This window comes from Eleginops maclovinus, chromosome 3 (assembly GCF_036324505.1).
Source record: "Eleginops maclovinus isolate JMC-PN-2008 ecotype Puerto Natales chromosome 3, JC_Emac_rtc_rv5, whole genome shotgun sequence".
NCBI lineage: Eukaryota > Metazoa > Chordata > Actinopteri > Perciformes > Eleginopidae > Eleginops > Eleginops maclovinus.
Window position 1 is genome coordinate 13,352,828 of NC_086351.1, and position 17,461 is coordinate 13,370,288.

At 40.3% G+C, this 17,461-nt stretch overlaps 2 protein-coding genes across 15 annotated transcripts in view; one reads left to right on the forward strand and one right to left on the reverse strand.

Annotated features, from left to right (window-relative positions):
• Positions 1 to 56: 56 nt before the first annotated feature.
• Positions 57 to 3,383, forward strand: LOC134861653 (casein kinase II subunit beta). The gene is made up of 7 exons (XM_063879037.1): positions 57 to 194; positions 549 to 624; positions 1,538 to 1,640; positions 1,730 to 1,845; positions 1,931 to 2,006; positions 2,099 to 2,288; positions 2,587 to 3,383. Exons 2-7 carry the CDS (start codon positions 553 to 555, stop codon positions 2,675 to 2,677), a joined length of 648 nt encoding a protein of 215 aa, XP_063735107.1. The 5' UTR covers positions 57 to 194; positions 549 to 552; the 3' UTR covers positions 2,678 to 3,383.
• The window catches only part of LOC134861649 (uncharacterized), a 32,385-nt gene continuing 18,297 nt past the window's right edge, over positions 3,374 to 17,461 (reverse strand). For 4 of the 14 annotated variants that reach the window (XM_063879013.1, XM_063879011.1, XM_063879010.1 and 1 more), the window contains exons 15-33: positions 16,662 to 16,892; positions 16,313 to 16,534; positions 15,958 to 16,182; positions 15,618 to 15,845; positions 15,309 to 15,524; positions 14,976 to 15,167; positions 14,599 to 14,826; positions 14,270 to 14,440; positions 13,915 to 14,106; positions 13,172 to 13,377; positions 12,834 to 12,902; positions 12,664 to 12,708; positions 11,911 to 11,973; positions 10,467 to 10,646; positions 6,713 to 7,102; positions 6,112 to 6,234; positions 5,796 to 5,903; positions 5,357 to 5,437; positions 3,374 to 5,042 (exon numbers count right to left, since the gene is read on the reverse strand). In XM_063879013.1, coding sequence (XP_063735083.1) covers positions 5,013 to 5,042; positions 5,357 to 5,437; positions 5,796 to 5,903; positions 6,112 to 6,234; positions 6,713 to 7,102; positions 10,467 to 10,646; positions 11,911 to 11,973; positions 12,664 to 12,708; positions 12,834 to 12,902; positions 13,172 to 13,377; positions 13,915 to 14,106; positions 14,270 to 14,440; positions 14,599 to 14,826; positions 14,976 to 15,167; positions 15,309 to 15,524; positions 15,618 to 15,845; positions 15,958 to 16,182; positions 16,313 to 16,534; positions 16,662 to 16,892 — 3,200 coding nt within the window. In that variant the 3' untranslated portion in view covers positions 3,374 to 5,012. Of the gene's footprint in view, positions 5,043 to 5,356; positions 5,438 to 5,795; positions 5,904 to 6,111; positions 6,235 to 6,712; positions 7,103 to 7,811; positions 8,612 to 10,466; positions 10,647 to 11,910; positions 11,974 to 12,663; positions 12,709 to 12,833; positions 12,903 to 13,171; positions 13,378 to 13,914; positions 14,107 to 14,269; positions 14,441 to 14,598; positions 14,827 to 14,975; positions 15,168 to 15,308; positions 15,525 to 15,617; positions 15,846 to 15,957; positions 16,183 to 16,312; positions 16,535 to 16,661; positions 16,893 to 17,461 lie in introns of those variants that run through there. The other 10 variants (XM_063879016.1, XM_063879015.1, XM_063879019.1 and 7 more) reach the window with 10 other exon arrangements.

Genomic DNA, 17,461 nt, shown 5'->3' on the forward strand with positions numbered 1-17,461 from the left:
TGTTGATCTATATGATGAACATACCGAAAATGTGTTAACATCAATCTCATTTCCTTTTTCTGTGCTGTCCTTTTGAGTTCACGAAGAACTTTATTTAGAAAAATGCGGCTGACCGGAAAACGCTCATGACATCCGGGGAACGAGGATAAACTAGCTAAGCTTGCAGGTTAATGTGTTTACTAATATAGAGAAGGGTGAGTAAAAGTGACTTGCTGTAAAGAAATATACACGTGCATGAGACACTATCTTTAAGGACAGTTTGCAGTTACAATTCATGTCCGCACTATCTATCTGTACGATGTGTGTTCACGCTAACGAATGCTAGCATGTAAGCTAACGTTAGCAGCAGGTTAGCTACGCAAACTCCAAGGTATATGGAACATTGGAAATATAAAATAACACTTTTGTTCTAAGTCCAACAAAGAACAGATTTAGTTTGTGAAAAAAACTAATCTATGTTTATATTGTCAACATCTGAAGATATGAACTGCCGGTTTTAGCTGTTAGCCATATTGAGGATGTAAATAAATATTGTTTTGTGTTGTCAGGAGGATGAGCAGCTCAGAGGAGGTGTCCTGGATATCCTGGTTCTGTGGACTCAGAGGCAATGAGTTCTTTTGTGAGGTTAGTCCCCTGGAGAGGATCAAATCTACACTGTACAGCCTCGGTTTGAAATCAGCACTAATTTGAAAATTCACAGAAGCACTGAGGGGAAATAAATGTATGTGCACACCTTGCTAGAAGTTCACATGCTTTTAACATTCTAAATTAAGTCTGCATGAAGTCTGACATCAGCAGAATGAACAGCAGATTCGTGCAGGACACTTTAAAGACACCTCAGTTCACACCCCAACAACAAATGCTATCAGAGTATAGGATAGGATGCACATTTGACATGATCAAACCACCAAGTGGGTAAATTGCATAGTGAAACAGTTATAATCCTATAAACAATTAATAATATACTAAGTACACCGTAGCATATCTAGGCAAACAGCCACCTCATACATGCAAGCCTCAATGTGTTAAGAAAAGGGATGTGTATATCATACCCATTTGGTATCACAATGTGGTTTCACATTAAGCCCGAAACAAATGTAGGACATCAGTTTCTTGTTTGGGTGTTATGAAGGTTAACTTCAGCACAAATAATGCTGCAAAAACTGAAGTAAGCACTTCCCTGTTAGAGCCACTTCCCTCCGCTGTTTGCTCCTGCTGTGCTCCTCCATAGCACATGGGGCCTTCTTTTGCAAAAGTACATTTCACAAAGAGAGAGAATACTTACTATAACACAAATTATAAGTGTGTTGTCAGTATAGTATGTCAGTGTATATCCCACTAGTGGGTCTGACTTAAGTTAGCACTAACACAATGCAACTCTTAAGTTTAACCCCAAACTTTCTTCATTGGCAGGATCTAAGTAATCTGGTTAAACTCTTGCAAAAAGCTTCCTTATGAGTGTGCTTATGCAATGTGCTGTTGCAACAGTAATACATACCATTAATAGCCATTTATCATCTTCAATTGTGTGCTACAGGTTGATGAAGACTACATACAGGACAAGTTTAACCTGACCGGTTTGAATGAGCAGGTGCCTCACTACCGCCAGGCTTTGGACATGATTCTTGACCTGGAGCCAGGTGAGAATATCAAGGAAGTGGCTGGTCCCATGAGAAATTATGAATAGTAAACTCTTTAATTAACTGCTTAATCTACTTTAATTTGACAGATGAGGAGCTGGAAGATAACCCAAATCAGAGTGACTTGATAGAGCAGGCGGCGGAGATGCTCTACGGGCTCATACACGCACGCTACATCCTCACAAACAGAGGCATTGCACAAATGGTAGGCTATTACTAAATTATGTCAAGTTCTGACTTGCTCTATGACATGAATCATCTGTGATTTTGAAATGTGTTGTTTCTCATAGTTGGAGAAATATCAACAAGGGGATTTCGGCTATTGCCCTAGAGTCTATTGTGAGAATCAGCCAATGCTTCCTATTGGTAAGTCTGACTTCCACACAAACCAAATGCTGCACCCTTGACCTTTGTTAGAGGATTTGGAGACATACTCACCCATCTGTTGTCTGATGTAGGTTTGTCAGACATCCCTGGAGAAGCAATGGTGAAGCTTTATTGCCCAAAGTGTATGGATGTTTACACACCCAAATCCTCCAGACACCACCACACAGATGGAGCATATTTTGGGACAGGGTTCCCCCACATGCTGTTCATGGTGCATCCAGAGTACCGTCCAAAGCGACCAGCCAACCAGTTTGTGCCAAGGTGCGTTTGATCTGACTGAGTTATTTATTGTTAGTATTAGCTTTAAATAGCACACTTGGTATAATACACATATACTGTAAGTTTAAATAAATACGGATTAAGCATGAAAGTAGACATTGTTTATGTCGTCAGATTCATCTTATTTGTCATAATTTAAATGTAAAGCTTCAGTCATTTTATATTGTTTGTTTAGTATCATTTCCCACTAATATCAAATGATATAGCTTTGATCTCAGGAGTAAATAGTAATGTATTTCTCTCCAGAAAGTGATTGTATTTCATGTTTTGTTTTTTGCAGGCTATATGGTTTCAAAATTCACCCAATGGCTTATCAACTCCAACTTCAGGCCGCATCAAGTTTCAAGAGCCCAGTCAAAACAATTCGCTAGAACGCCGCCCGACGAACACAGTGGACTTAAAGACTTTTTGTTTACTACTTGTTTGAAAGAATGAATAATATATTCCAAATAAATGCCTGTACAGTTTCCCAAACGTGTATAGACACTTAGATTCAGACATTTCCTCTTATTTAGTGAAACACTGTTACAGTTGAGCAGATTTTTAACGTTTAATTATTACAAACTGGTCAATCTCCTTTTTAGAGTTTAACATTAATTGATGTCAATTCATTTTTTCAAATGTTATGATTTTCACAGAAATCTAAAGTGTCTTTGACTCTGATCATTTCAACATTAAATCCAGACAAATCATTAACTTGTTTGTTAATATGAACAGGAGGTATTTTCAAGAAACAATAGCAAATGGGAAGTAGAATGTATCTTAAAAAAAGGACATTCTGGATTTCAATTGTTCCGTTAATTTTCCTTCATATTCAGTGGTTTTATTATACATGTTCTTCAGTCAACTGTAACAATGTTTTCCTGATCCTGTTTTAGTTGTTGGATGTTTACATTACAATCTGGACAGATTTTTTTTTCAAGAGTTTGGAGTTGATTAAACATGCAGCAAAATCTACAGTGGAGACAGTGAATGGCATTAAATATGTATTTCCTACCAAAATATTTTAAGTTGTATGCTACACATATGAACTTGTATGCTACATATGAAGAATGCCAAATAAAATGCAAAATTATGCATATTTTATTTTTTCATAAAAAGACGGATAAGTCACAAAGCAACAATATTTTCCATTGTCTAAAAACTATTTTCTTCATGTGAAATTCTACATTTATTCCATGAGAGGTTTCTGTTGTTGTCCATGTAGCTACAATACCAATGGCTTATGTTTGGGTAGAAAAAAAAATGGCTAACAAACATGCTATCTAAAAAAAGGACTCATATATTTTAAGCAATTTTTTCTTCTATGAAAAAGCACAGGAAACAGCGAGTGAGAGCAATCTACTTAGACTATGTGGTAAAAAGGCATTACAAACTTGGTTGATAATTAATGCAATATTGTGACATCGCTAGTGAAAGCCTGGAAAACAGCTTGTGCTGAAACATCACAGTACATCAAATCACACGACAGTTCCTACTTTACAAATAAATTAATGTATTGTAGAACATGTAAAAAAGACAACTTGTGCTCCTATGAGAGAAAAACCACATATATACTGGGACAGCTGCCTGCACCTCTTCCACGCGGGGTCACTGTGGCAGACGGGCTTTGCATGTATTGACCTCACTTGGCTGAACATCAATGTACATTTAAAGTAGGGATGGATATACATATATGGACATTCCTCGTACAATCATATGGAGGTCTGTAGTCTTACAAAGAATATCGAAACCTGAGATTAACAGACCAAAGCTTGTAAAACTTTTATCAACCAAATATATTAAAAGAAATATGACTTCTAGCTACTGAACAAAACAAAGGGCAGAGGGAAGCACACATTGTCTTATTGTCAAAGATTTGATAAACTTGGTGGACTACAAGAGGAAACGGATAAGAATGATTCAGGTTTTCAGGCAAGACAGGTCTTAAGTAGAGACCTCAAAATTCATTCAGTAAACAGCACAATGGTAACCTGCACTTCCATGAGCAGATGGATGAATAACTTAAAAACCTCAAATTTGTACAAATCCTATAAAAGCATTAATTCTATAAAATAGAGAAATATTTGAAAATATATCCATTTTTTGATTAAAACTTTACAATAATATGTAGGCTGCTGGTTCTTGGCTGGTTAGGGAAGAGTTTTTCACGTTTTGTAACTGAGCAATGAACAACTGTCCACATCTAAGCACAGAATGTCTTGCTCACTCATTGACGCGAGGTATGTCATTTTGTTTTGAACAATTGTTTCTCTTGAATTAAATAGACATGTAAACAAAAATAATTCCCTTGAATGTAGTCTTAACGTTCCCCTAGCATCACCAAGGGAATAAATGCTGATAATGGTGTCTAAACTAGAATTGAAACAGTGCATTTGTATAAAACCAAAAATATGAAAACCACTAGGAATACAAAGCATTTAAAAAGCAAACATAACTGAGATCACTCGACTGAAAATGAGCTTTTCTTTACCAATTGTATAGTTAGCTTTCTAAGTAAGCCGTAGATCTAACTTGAACACTGTGCAGCCCCCCCCCGACTATATATAAATGAAAAAACAAAGACGCTCTACTTAGATAGCATCTACTCATTTATCTATGAAGGTAGGTGCATATTTATGAGATATTTGTCCTGGGATATGTGCGCGCAGATGAGCTGTTCTGTGTGTCTGAGTTGAAGAGAAATAAACGCAGGTGGTGATTCAGTTACAATGCCGATGCTCCGCCGTCTCTCTCCTGAAACACAGACATTATTTGCACTATTATTAGTCTGTATATGAAATAATAGTCACATTCTTTTTCAATATTCATTAGATACTATGAAAGCTTTGGACACGACTAGGCAGGCTGCTTCTTCTTGTTTCTGGTCTTTACATTAAGCTAAGCTCAGTTTCTCCTTTTTGCTATATAACAGCTATGAGAAGAGTATTTATCTGACCATTTATTTTACTTCTAACAAGAAAGCAAATAATGGTATAAGCCAACATGTCGAACTAGTCCTTAAAAATCCTGTCCAATACTTTTTTGATTTACGGGCAGGATGTTTCTACCTTATCTTGGTCAAAGTCAGACTCTGCAGTTATGACGATTCTCTTCTCCACACGAGTCTCTGAAGATCCACTTTTCACCACCTGTTGGGAAGAAAATTGTTGAAAGGTATTATAAAATAAATCAAGGTTCATAGAGTGCTGCCTGCCCCACACACACACACACACACACACACACACACACACACACACACACACACACACACACACACACACACACACACACACACACACACACACACACACACACACACACACACACACACACACACACACACACACACACACACACACACACACACACACACACACACACACACACACACACACACACACACACACACACACACACACACACACACACACACGGTCAGAGGCATGATCCCCTCCAGGTTTAAGCCTGCCGGAGATAACCAACAGAGAGAAAGATTGTACTGCTGACCTTTGAGATGTGAGTGGTGGTGACCGTGGTTCCACTGCTGGTCTCCGAGGTAACGGTCTGGGAGCTGGTCACAGTTGAGCTATCTTTTTCCTCGTCCGGTTCACCAACCTGAGGTAAAAAAAAAAGACCGGTTGACTGAGTAAACGTTTTTGAGGTAAGCTGACCCTGAGCTTCAGCCAGGGAAGGTGCAGTGCTGCCTCATGCTTATTGTGGAGCCCCCGGCCTGATCCTCCCAGACCTGCTGATATCTCCTCCAAACATATGGACGGCTTAATGCTGACACAGATCTGGGCTGAGCAGGTCCTGGAGCCCCTACCTTTGAAGTCTCATAGATGAAGCTCTTGGTCTGGACGAGAGGGACCTCTGTGGTGGAGATGCCAGTGGCTGAGGAGTTGGAGACAGCGTTGATGGTGACTGTCTGAGTCTGCACCAGAGGGGGCTGTGGATGTGAGCATAGCCCCATGAGTGGCTGTTTAACCACACAGCAATGTGCTTCACACAATGCGTTCCCATTTAAGCGTTTGCCTGTGTGGCGTGATTATCTTAACAGCCCTTTTTTGTCACCAAATTAGCTTATTAGGAAAACAACAGAATCACCCTGTTACTTCCCTTCCCAACACCAATCACTTAAAAGAAAACAGGGAGATGTGAAAAAGCCATGAGTGTGCAGAAAGATGAAGTAAATGTTGAGAAAAAAACATGCCAGAGAATAATGTGCTAGTGTTACAGCAACCCATCACCATAGCTATGATCACACCCCAACCAGCCACAACGTCAGCAAATTTCACTCTGCACTTTACAGATTCACAGGTTTTGTTTCATGATGGTGCTGCAAAGAAGTGACCCAGTGTGCCCCTTGAAATCACAGAAAGGCAAAGCAGAGACGGCATCACCCTGAGATGGGGTCAGGAGGCTACCTGGAAGCAGCGTACAACCTGTGGACCATCGTTCCTGAAATAGGAAGCAGGGGAACATCCAACTATCTTTCCAGAGCCCTCCGAAACTTCTGGACATGATTCCTCCTCCTCCTGGATCCTTTCTAAAGCTTTACAGCAGGGGCCGAGGGAGGGAGGCTGCTGCGCTATCTCCCCCTCTATGATTGGCACCAAGGAGGTTTCAAAAACTACAACCACTTCCTGATCACGTGACTCCTCCTCAACTGGAACGCCGCAGGCTTCGACACCATCAGGCTCACTCATGTGGCTCACAGTATGACTTGATATGCCTGAAAAGCCCAAACTGCTGCTGGTTCCCTCATTTGCAGACTTTGTCTCTGAACCATTGCAAAGGAGACTATTGCACACGCTCTAAAAAAAAAGACACAACACAGTATTTGTGTGATCGTAGGTAGGTGAAGTACTTCCTATTGACATGATATGAAGTCATATTTATCAAAATTATAATGCATGTGTTTAAAAATGTACAATTATGTTTATAGTGTACAGAATAGTGTCCATGTGATGAGGTTGTACAGCCCTGTAGAGACATGATGATTTTAAAGGCTTAAATAAGATTGTATATGACATAATTAACACTGTTTGACTCCACAGCACTACAATGCTTATTTGTATAGCAGACTGTTGTCTTTAGGGTGACTAACAAAATCTGTCCAGGGACTACAGATGAAAAATAGCCACTTGGCTAACTCTGGCATATTTACAGAAATGTTAATGAATGTGAACTGTCCCTGTTAAATAAATGTATAAATAAAACTAATACAAATAAATGTGGGTCCCTTCATTTTCTCCTTACTGATTTCCACATGAAACATGCTACAGTAAGTCACCAAATAAGATTGATACTGAACACAGGTATTGCTAAATAATTTCACTCATCGATTGATAGCCTTCAGTATGTGTCATAAAATGAGTTATTTTGTTTTACTAGTATATTCTTCAAAATGTAAAGATGACCTGCTACTCACACTAGTTTTGGTAGACATTCATCAACTCAATAATTCTTTCATTTAAAGAAAAATGTGAGAACCCATTTCAAAGAACAAACACTCATATGAGCTGTACATGGAATGCCTTTTATTCTTTGGTCAGAGTTGATTGTCAAAAAGTCATGCAACAAGGAATCTCTTGCAGTTGCTACATACTGCCCCACCAAATACTGGTGACGGACAAAGAGGTTAATATGTATCAGAAAAAGCTGCCTCGAGGTCTCCCATCACAGGAAATACTATACTGTGACGTAAAAATACTGAGGAGTTTCTATGTAACAACACTGCTGTTTTTAGTGCTTTTCTTAAATGTGGATTTACGAAAACAGTTTACTTATCCAAAAATCACATCACAGTGACCAGCCTAGACAATATAAATATACCTCAACACGTGTATAAAAGCAGGTGATACGATCACAATATATGCCTCCTGATCAGTCAGTTGTCACGTAAAATTGGTCAATTGGTCAATTAAAGTCAAAGAGACAACACAGAAAACACCAAAGAGAAATGGCTTGATTGTGTTTTTCAGTGCAAGTCTGTTTCTGTCCGGAGGAACCAGATCAATTGTGCTGCAGTGCGAAACAAAGGAGATGAAAGTCTTGTCCCACAGATGCCCGAAGAAAAAAAAGATTAGGCAGCTTCTCAAGTTGAGGATGAGAGATGAAGAAAGCTACAGTGATGTCGCAGGGGAGGCGTAGGAAGGAGAGGAGGAGAAGAGAAAGCGAGAGGTTGATGGGTAGATGGATGAGGTGCGGTCTCCCGGGGTCACACTCACACCTGTGTGGGATTTCCGCAGGGTCGAGACGGCCCCTCAGCTGCGTTTGGAGTAGAAGTCGAGCAGGGGGCCGCGTGGGAGGCGGATGACAAACTGAGGGAGGGGGGAAGAAGGAGGAGGGAGGGGGGAAGAGAGATGACAGGAAGGAATTTTGAAATGACCCATAAATTAAATGAATCCTGAAAAGGCCAGAGTTGAGTAATAACCGATTACTGAAAACATAAAATGGGATTTTGATTGGTTTTTTTTTGTCTAGATCATGGAAACGTTACTGGCATTTTTCCATGTCCAAGAATTCATTTTTTTTCTGAAAAGACAGAAATTAATCCACAATTGTATCTTATTTTAAAATGTGATTGACTTAGACTGGAGACTGTACAGCAAGAATGATTGTAGGCCTCTGGCTGGAGGATGTTACTAACCTGTCAACTACTAAGTGCTGTGTTGTGTTTGAGTGGTAATTGGATTTGATCTGTGTGGAGGCTGCTGTGTGACAACATAGCTAACAACTAAATTCTTATCTTAAGTCAGGAAGTAGCAGGACACATTCTGCTGCTGCTTGTCAAAATACTTGCAAACCCCACATCGATATCAATCTTTACAAATGTTGCTCTTACATAAGTCTCACCACTTAAGGTTAAGCAAAATGACAAACTGGCTTGTAAAATTGAGCTTATACAGTGCGTGTCCACTCCACTGGACAGACAACATTTGACCAATGTCATATTGCTGCTCGGATTCATCTCGTCTCTGCAGACTCTAAGCTGTCAGATTGGCTTTGCTTTGATTGCAGTGCTACTTTAATGCATCCTGACAACATAATGTACTTGGAGGCAATTATCTCCAAGTGTAAAACATATTTGTGTCTAAACAGTTATGCTGCACTTCAGTTGCTGTCTCACCAAAAGGCATACAACATACAGCAGAATACACTTGTTTATTTGTGTGACAGCAGTTCAGCTAAATTGGGGTTGTTCCTAGTGTAATAGAGAGCTGTCAAGTCATACTTTAACTATAACACAACCTATAATACCAGCAATGGCACAGTTTTTCTAATGGATTCCTATAATAGTTTATATTGTTTTTTTGTGGCGCAAAAGCTGCTGATACAACTGTGTAAGAGGTCTTGTCTTTTCATGGAAAAACAACCCTGGCTTGGAGAGAGCAGCAGCTAAAAAGAAAAGAAAATCAGCGTGAAAAGAAAGTGTGCAAAGCCAAAAGTATTAAAAGTGGAAGAAAGCTCACCAATGAAGGAGAGACAGAGGAGAGGGGGTAAAGGTATATCCTGCTCAGTGTAAGCAGAACGTGCAAAAATGTATCTCCGAGTCATGCAGTAAAAAGTCAGGTCTGTCAGTCATGCAATAAAAACAAAGTCAGGGCTCAGAGGCATCCATTGCAGATAAGAAGATGAGAGGAACCAGATCTCAGAGAGGACAATCTGTCCCAGAGATGCCTCACACACATCAGTCTTTAAAGTGAAGACCAAGAACAGACCATATTCAACACGTCCAACTGCATTCTTCATACAGTACACATGCATGTGCTGCATATCACATGCTATCACCTTGAATGGGTCTACATGCACACACGATCCATTACACTCAGTAAGAGGAGCAGGAAGGACAAATGGAAGAAGCTGATCCCTTCTATCGATTTTAGAATCAATGCTGGTAACAGTTTTAGGTTCTTCTGTTCCTTTAGCAATCCATGCACACTGCTCACACTAGTGCAAAGATGTTTATCCAAACATCTCTAAAACTGCAGAGCCATGAACAACACTTAGGATGATGCACGTACAGGTACAGCTTTAACCAAGACAACTTAGAAACTGTCAGGACTTTCAAAATTAATTTAAATGTTGCTTTGTTTGCTTCAATTCCTGAACTGTCTGATTTACAGCAGTTAAATCCACATAAAAAGTAGTGTGTGTTTTCTGTGGGAGACTTACCCCATCTGCACTGGGCAGAGGCTGACCATTGACTCCCAGGGTGCGGAACGGGGAGTGTGTGGACAGGCGCTTGTCCCACTCACTGGGCTTGCTCTCTGGGGCGGATGCCATGAAGGTCCTCTTCAGCTCGCTGATGCTGGCATGATGCTTGATCAGGTCCTCCTGAGGCTTATTGAACTCCTGCAGCAACGATAGCCAAGAGGGGAAAGAGAGTGTAGAGGGGGAGGGAGCAAGGGAGAGAGAGGGTGCCAGGGAATTGGACCATGGAACAATAAAAAAGGAGAAACAATACAAAGTGAAGATTGGATGGGGAAGGAAAGGGAAGATGAAGGATATGGAAATAAAACAGGAGAGAAGAAAGAAAAGTGGAGAGAGAAAAGTCAGTTTGTGTTTCTTTTTCCTGTTTCTGTTCATTTATTGCTGATTAAATACATAAGCATCAGCAGCAGCAGCCACAGCAGGGTTATTTGGTGATTCTAGAGAAACATAAATTAGAAGGGTTCATTAACCTACATGACTGCTATGTGAATTCTTAACAGATTAACTCCTTTTCAAAATAAAAATCATTGTGGTTGCTGATTCATGAGACCAGATGTGGGTGTATAAAAAGTAAGATTCAAAAGGAGTGCCATTGATTTATCAAATTCAATTTGATTAATCGTTGGATGGGAAGGAGCTGTAAGCTGCAAAGCACATACTGAATGGTGTATTTTAAAGCATTTTGCAATAAAGCACTGCAAATTAGAGAGCATAAAATGTGATGATAGCAGATATGGAAGACAGAGAAAGCCTCAGTATAAAAAGAAAACCTAATTTGACACAAATTAACAAAAGCAACTGTAGCAGCACTTATTTGGCAACATTTAGCACCAAGTTGATCTTAATTAAAAGATATTGACTCCCATTTTTCCAAACAGCCTGCAGAAAAAGACCTTCAATGAACAGTCAATACTTATCATTAATAGTGTGGTGCTAAAGAGCAAATTACAGCAAATGTATATTTGTAATTATATTTACAAGGTTGAAAGATGTTATTTTTTATAAAATTTGATGGAGGCATAGGAGCATAAGCAGCAACAGGAGAATACTGATGATCTTTGGAAGAAAATGAATCAATAAAAATGTAGCTGCTTATGAAGAGTGACAGTTTAAGGATGCTAAGGTGTGCAGCATCCTTAACAAGTGTGCAAATACCAAAGCAACTATAAGCATCCTGACCACATGTTTTGTTGGTAATTCAACATCACTGTCCTGAAACAACTTTAGATTAGAGTTGAATTGCAAAACACACAAACAAACATTATCATTTATTATACGGCAAATAAACGGCGACGCATAAAGTGTGAATCATGCCACATGCAAGCGTGATATTAAAAGAGCAGCCGTTGTGCCAAAGAGCAAGAAAACACAGATAGAGACTGACATCTCCAGAAGGAATACAAACCTCCAACATTAAAAGGCTATGTCTGATATAAATTGAGTCACCCTCAATTCTCTTAGCTCTTTTCTGTGAAAAAGAACAAAAAAGGTGTGGGTTTGTTTCAGTTCCCCTGTGTGCTGGAAGATATGTTGGACATGCATACTACAAAATTCACTACAGTGTTAATACAAACACAGCTGTGAGGAGTCTGCATGCAAAGTAGTTTAGTGAGTATAGGAGTCAAACTGCAATGTACTAATAAAACAAGAACCTAAGGCCATAGAGGACTGCCTTAAGATATCTATATTTGCACAATGAAAAAACAAAAGAACCTAAAAGTGACAGAAATGTTATCAAAAAACAGTTTTCATGCAACTTTTTTAGTAAAGTGCACAAATCTATAATCATGCATGTGTACATTCCAGGGTTAAGAAAAACAGCAAGCAATGAGAGGAAACGAATGCCTTGTAAACTGTAAAACAGGTAATCTTCGTAAAAACATATCATCTGAGGCAAGCATTTTCACTTTTCTTGAAGTTATATTACTTTATTTACACCATATTACTCGCTGCTAACATTTTCAATCTACTTTTTTCTACCTCTCAATAATACTGTATGTTCATCCATCATGACGTGGATATCATTTTAGACCTAGCTGTGCAGAGGAACAACGTGAGAAGAGGGGGAGATGAGTGTTTTGGATGAAAAAAGCTTGATATCATCAGAATGGAGGTGGAGAGATGGCTACGGAAACGTTTATGAGGCTACGAATCTGACCTTTCGCATTCGCACCACCTCCGTGCTCTTCTCCTCAGACTCGTGCTACCCCGGGGAGGAGAGAGGGACACATGTTAGCATCCTCTGCTTGTTGGCTTTATCACTCACAGCCAGGGTGGAAACAAGTCTTGTGAGGGGCAACATGCAAAAGGCCAGTGTCTGACACTAACCTGAACATCCCCATTGATGGTTGCCATCAGTGAAGAGTCTACTTCTCTCTGGTCCCTCCACGCTGCTGGCTACAGCAGCAAGAGAGACACAGTTCACACTCACACACAGAGGACAATCTCTGCTCGCTACTTTAGTGTGTTTCTTCATTAAAGACCATGAAGTAATTGCAATAAAAATTGTTTTTCACACTTAAATGTCATTATCTACATTAGAAAGAAGAGTCCAAGGCAACTGCTATAAGGACAATTTATAAATATCCAGTTATCCTGTAAGGTAAACGTAAATTACACACAAATGTTTATATCACAACCACTTTAAACAGAGAGAAATTGCATACCTTGGCCTCAGCCTCAGCCTCGATTTTCGAAGGCTCTGCAGCCTCTATAGTGACCTCCAGCTTTCTTTCCTCCTTGAGGCTGGTCTTGAGTGGAGTGGAGGTCTGCGGCTGCTCCAGAATGGCCATGGGTATCCCTGCCTCGGCTAAAGCAGCCTGGGAGAAGACCGGAGCACTGACGGGACGGGTGCCCCTCTGCGGAACCACCACTAGAAAATACAGAAAAAAATTGTACGTAAATAAAAGGAAACATTTTTGAGCACAATGGAGCGATTACATGGTATGCAAACCACACAAGAACCAGACAGCAGCGCATCTATGCAAGCAGCCACGCCATACTTACAAGCCTCGATGTGTTCACACTGCATGGGTATACTGTACCTCATGAGCCTTGTTTAGTCTCTTTTAAAAAGGAAAAGCGCACGTCAGCCCTCAGGGTGGGCCGAAAGCAAATATCCACAAATTGGGATGAGAGTAAAAGCGTTGATTAGTTGTTTTTGCAATCCAATGACAGATGCAAAGGCAGACGACATTAGGAGTCCAATGTGGTGAACAGGTGAAATGCCGAGGTTAGGAAAGCATTATTTCTTCAATCTGCAAAATGTAGCAAGGCCAGAGGAATGTGCATCCAAGTCAGTGTATCCTGTGAAAGGGCTGCAAGTGTTGCTTATGTATTTCATGGAGCGAACAAAAAGTGCTAAAACAAGTAAGCTGTTCATCTGCAAACAACAAACACAGACAGGTACCTGACTGTTTGCGGCCAACATCTAGTAGAACAAACCAATCATCGTTGACATGTGTTTGTGTGTGTGGACGCCTTTCCTCCAGGATCCGTTGCTCAAACTGTGGTCTCCTCTCGGATATCACAGTCTTTGTTTTGGCCCCAGCACTTGGAACGCTCACATTTGTTGGGAAGTGGAGGCGCTCAGGGGCAGCAGCTAATACAAAGCAAGTGGGTTTTATTGTAGAAATAAAGTACAAAATATTACATTTGTAGTGAAAGTGAAACCGTTTAATAAAAAATTAATTAAAATTAATCAGGTGAGTTATTTTATAAAAATATAAAGCTCACACACACACACACAATAGACAGCAGAATACCTGGTACTTTTGCTGCTACATCTAGCAGCACAGACCACTCATCATCAATCTGTCTGGGATGTGACGTCTTAACATCCACAAACTCCACGGGGGGCCTCACGGCTTCCATGAGGTATTTTGGTTTTTGGTCAATGGCTGCCGGCACTTTGACAACACGCTCAACCACAGCAACTAACACAGAAACAAGGGTAAATAACTCTGATGCTAATTGATGAACCATTTATTTTTGCTAATTATGGCTGAAAGCATCAGCTGTGCATGTAGGCTTAATGTGTCATTATATATTTTTTAAGCAAAGTGTATGTAGCAGCATTGGCAATGAAAAGTACCTGGCGGTATGACAACAGGCTTTCTGCGGATGATGTCGAACCAAACAAACCAATCATCTCCTCCTTCCCTGTCTGACGGCAGTATAATCTGTCTAATTTCAGACAGACGTGTCTCATCTTGCCTGCTGTCCACACCAATTATCATCTTCTTCAATGTTCCTGTCTCTGTGGTAGACACCTCAGTCTCAAACGTCCTCCTCATATCCGGAATAATCTCAACAGGAGTAACTGACACAAATAGACAGGGTCAAAGAAGCTGAGCGCTATCCATCAAACAAAGAAAGCTAAGAGCTGCAGAAATTGGCAAAGAGTAAATGTGTTAAAACAGAAGGTTTCTGAGTAAATTCTGATGTGGTTCAGACATATATTACATGTACCTGATGGTAGTAAGACTGCCTTTTCACGAACAGCATCACACAGCACAAACCAGTCATCGTCTCTCTCCGTCTGTGGCCGGGAAGGCTGCAGTCTAATCGGTTCAACCTGCTGCAACTTCTGCTCTACCCTTATGACTTCGACTTGCTGAGGTTGAACACTGGGATAAATGTGGATCGGTGCCACCAGAGAAACTGAAAGCAAACAGAATATATACTCAAACTCATAATCAGACACCACAATCTGAATTATCTCTAAATAGTTTGCGTGACACCACGTTTGTTTGTTTGTTTCTTCTTTAGGGTGACAATGCGTGTTTTCAAGGCTGTGGGCACCTGGAGGTACATAGGCACTTTCTTTGGGAACAGCATCCAGCAGGATTAACCAGTCATCCTCTCTTTCTCTGAGTGGCCCGGAAACTTCCTGCTGTCCTCTGTCTTCCACCTGCACCACCGTCTCTTTCACAAAGACTTCCTTCCTGGACTCTACTGTTATTGTTTCAGTCACAGAAGATTGTTTTTCTTCAGTATAAACCTGAGCGTCCTTTGTAACTAATGACAAACAAAACAAAATATCATTTGTGAGACACCTACGATAAGCTTGTAAAACTTTGTGTTAGGCCTGGAGAGAGAAGTTGAGCATACCTGGAGGCACATACGATGATTCTCTAGCGGCAACATCCAGCAGCACAAACCAGTCATCTTCTACTTCTCTCACAGCCCGCGGCAGTGCTACTACTTGCTGTTCTCCAAACACTTGTTTTATTTCTTCTACCACGACTTCCGCTTTTTCCTCACTCCACTCAATAGTTGTGATTTTAACCTGAGTGACACGTTCTTCTGGGGACACTTTAACACCTTCTGCAACAGCAACTGAGACAAAAGAGGTATAAAACCCTCAGAGAAATATACAGTACAGGGATTAACAATAACGGTGTACACAAAGCAGAGGAGGATTGCTGTGATAACGGTCCGAATGGATTACCTGGTGGAACATATGCTGTTTCTCTGGGAACAGGGTCCAGCAACACAAACCAGTCATCTTCTCTGTGTGTCACTGGCTGTTGTGGGATGTCTTGTAGATGTCTTGGCACCTCCTCTATTATCTTTCTCTCTTCAGAAACTACTTCCCTAAGCTCCTCCTTGACCGCAGTTCCACCCAGAGAGACAAAACTCTCTGCAACCGTCTGGTCTCTCCCCTTCAATGTAACTGATATGGGTAAGATTGAGAGAAGGTCTTTAAATACAAGAAGCAGTACACTCTTTATGTACGTTAACACACAATAAAAGCACAAGATAGCCACAGTTTTGAAAAGCAGCACAGGGACTTTCAGCCGTACCTGGTGGTACATATGTGGATGTTCTGAGAGCAACGTCCAGCAACACAAACCAATCATCATCTCTGGCTATTACTGGTTGTTGTGGGATTTCTTGAAGTCTTGGCGCCACTTCTATTATCTTTTTCTCCTCAGAAACAACTTCTTTAATCTCCTCATCAGTCGCAGTTCCACCCACATAGACAACACTTTCTGCACCAATGTGGTCTCTTACTTTGACCGACACTGAAAAGATTTGAGTCAGGAGAAAGTCTTTTAGAAAAACACTAATACACATTTCCTTTATATTAGCAAGAAAGCTCAGAATAAAGCACTAGAGAGCCAACATTTTACCAGAGGGTCCAAGCAATACCTGGTGGCACATAGAGTGTTTCCCTGGAAACAACATCCAGCAACACAAACCAGTCATCATTTCTTTCAGTGACGGTCTGCGGTGGGGGGATCTCTGGTATACGCCTTATTTCCTCTTCACTTGTCTGTCTCTCTGCGACTTTAAGCTCAGTTTTCTCCTCAGCTGTCGTAACAACAGTCTCTGAGGAGAAATATTCACCTTCTTCCACCTGAGCACGGTCCACAGGAATAACTAATGGTGACAGTAAAGACATAAAATACTTTCAGTGCTAAATAGCTAAGAGAAGCAGGACAGTGGGTAGTAGAATATTCTCATTTGCAATAAACTTTTTCCTGACTAGTGTAGGTATTTCTCACACTGCAAATCATACATCCAATTGTAGCAGTATACAAGTACTGTGGGTTAATAAGTTAATATTGATGTCAAAAACACAGTCATTAGCTGTGAGGGAGGTTTAAGAGAAATGTTCTATGAGGGTCAGTCTATGTAAAACTGATTCAACTCTAAGATCATGGTATTAATATATAAATGATCATTAATGTTCATTTTAATGTTGAAAAAAAAGGTTTTCATGTTCTGGATACACCAGAATAGGAAAGCTATGGTTGTTGGACCTTCATTTTAACCCTTTTTCAAATTAGGACATCTTCACTGACCAAATCTGTTCAGACTGTCTTTACTTTAAGTCGACTAATATAACCCAGAACAATAGCCAGCACAGACAGAACATAAATGGCAAATTGTATTTATATGCTTACTTCAACTTTCTGTTAAATCTAAAGGGTTCAACTGTTAGTGTT

Bases quoted from the DNA above. Each gene is read 5' to 3' on its own strand.
- LOC134861653 (XM_063879037.1), top strand. From the start codon at position 553: ATGAGCAGCTCAGAGGAGGTGTCCTGGATATCCTGGTTCTGTGGACTC. The intron at 1,846-1,930 runs GTAGGCTATTAC...TGTTTCTCATAG, and splicing joins ACAGAGGCATTGCACAAATG to TTGGAGAAATATCAACAAGG. The intron at 2,007-2,098 runs GTAAGTCTGACT...TGTCTGATGTAG, and splicing joins TCAGCCAATGCTTCCTATTG to GTTTGTCAGACATCCCTGGA.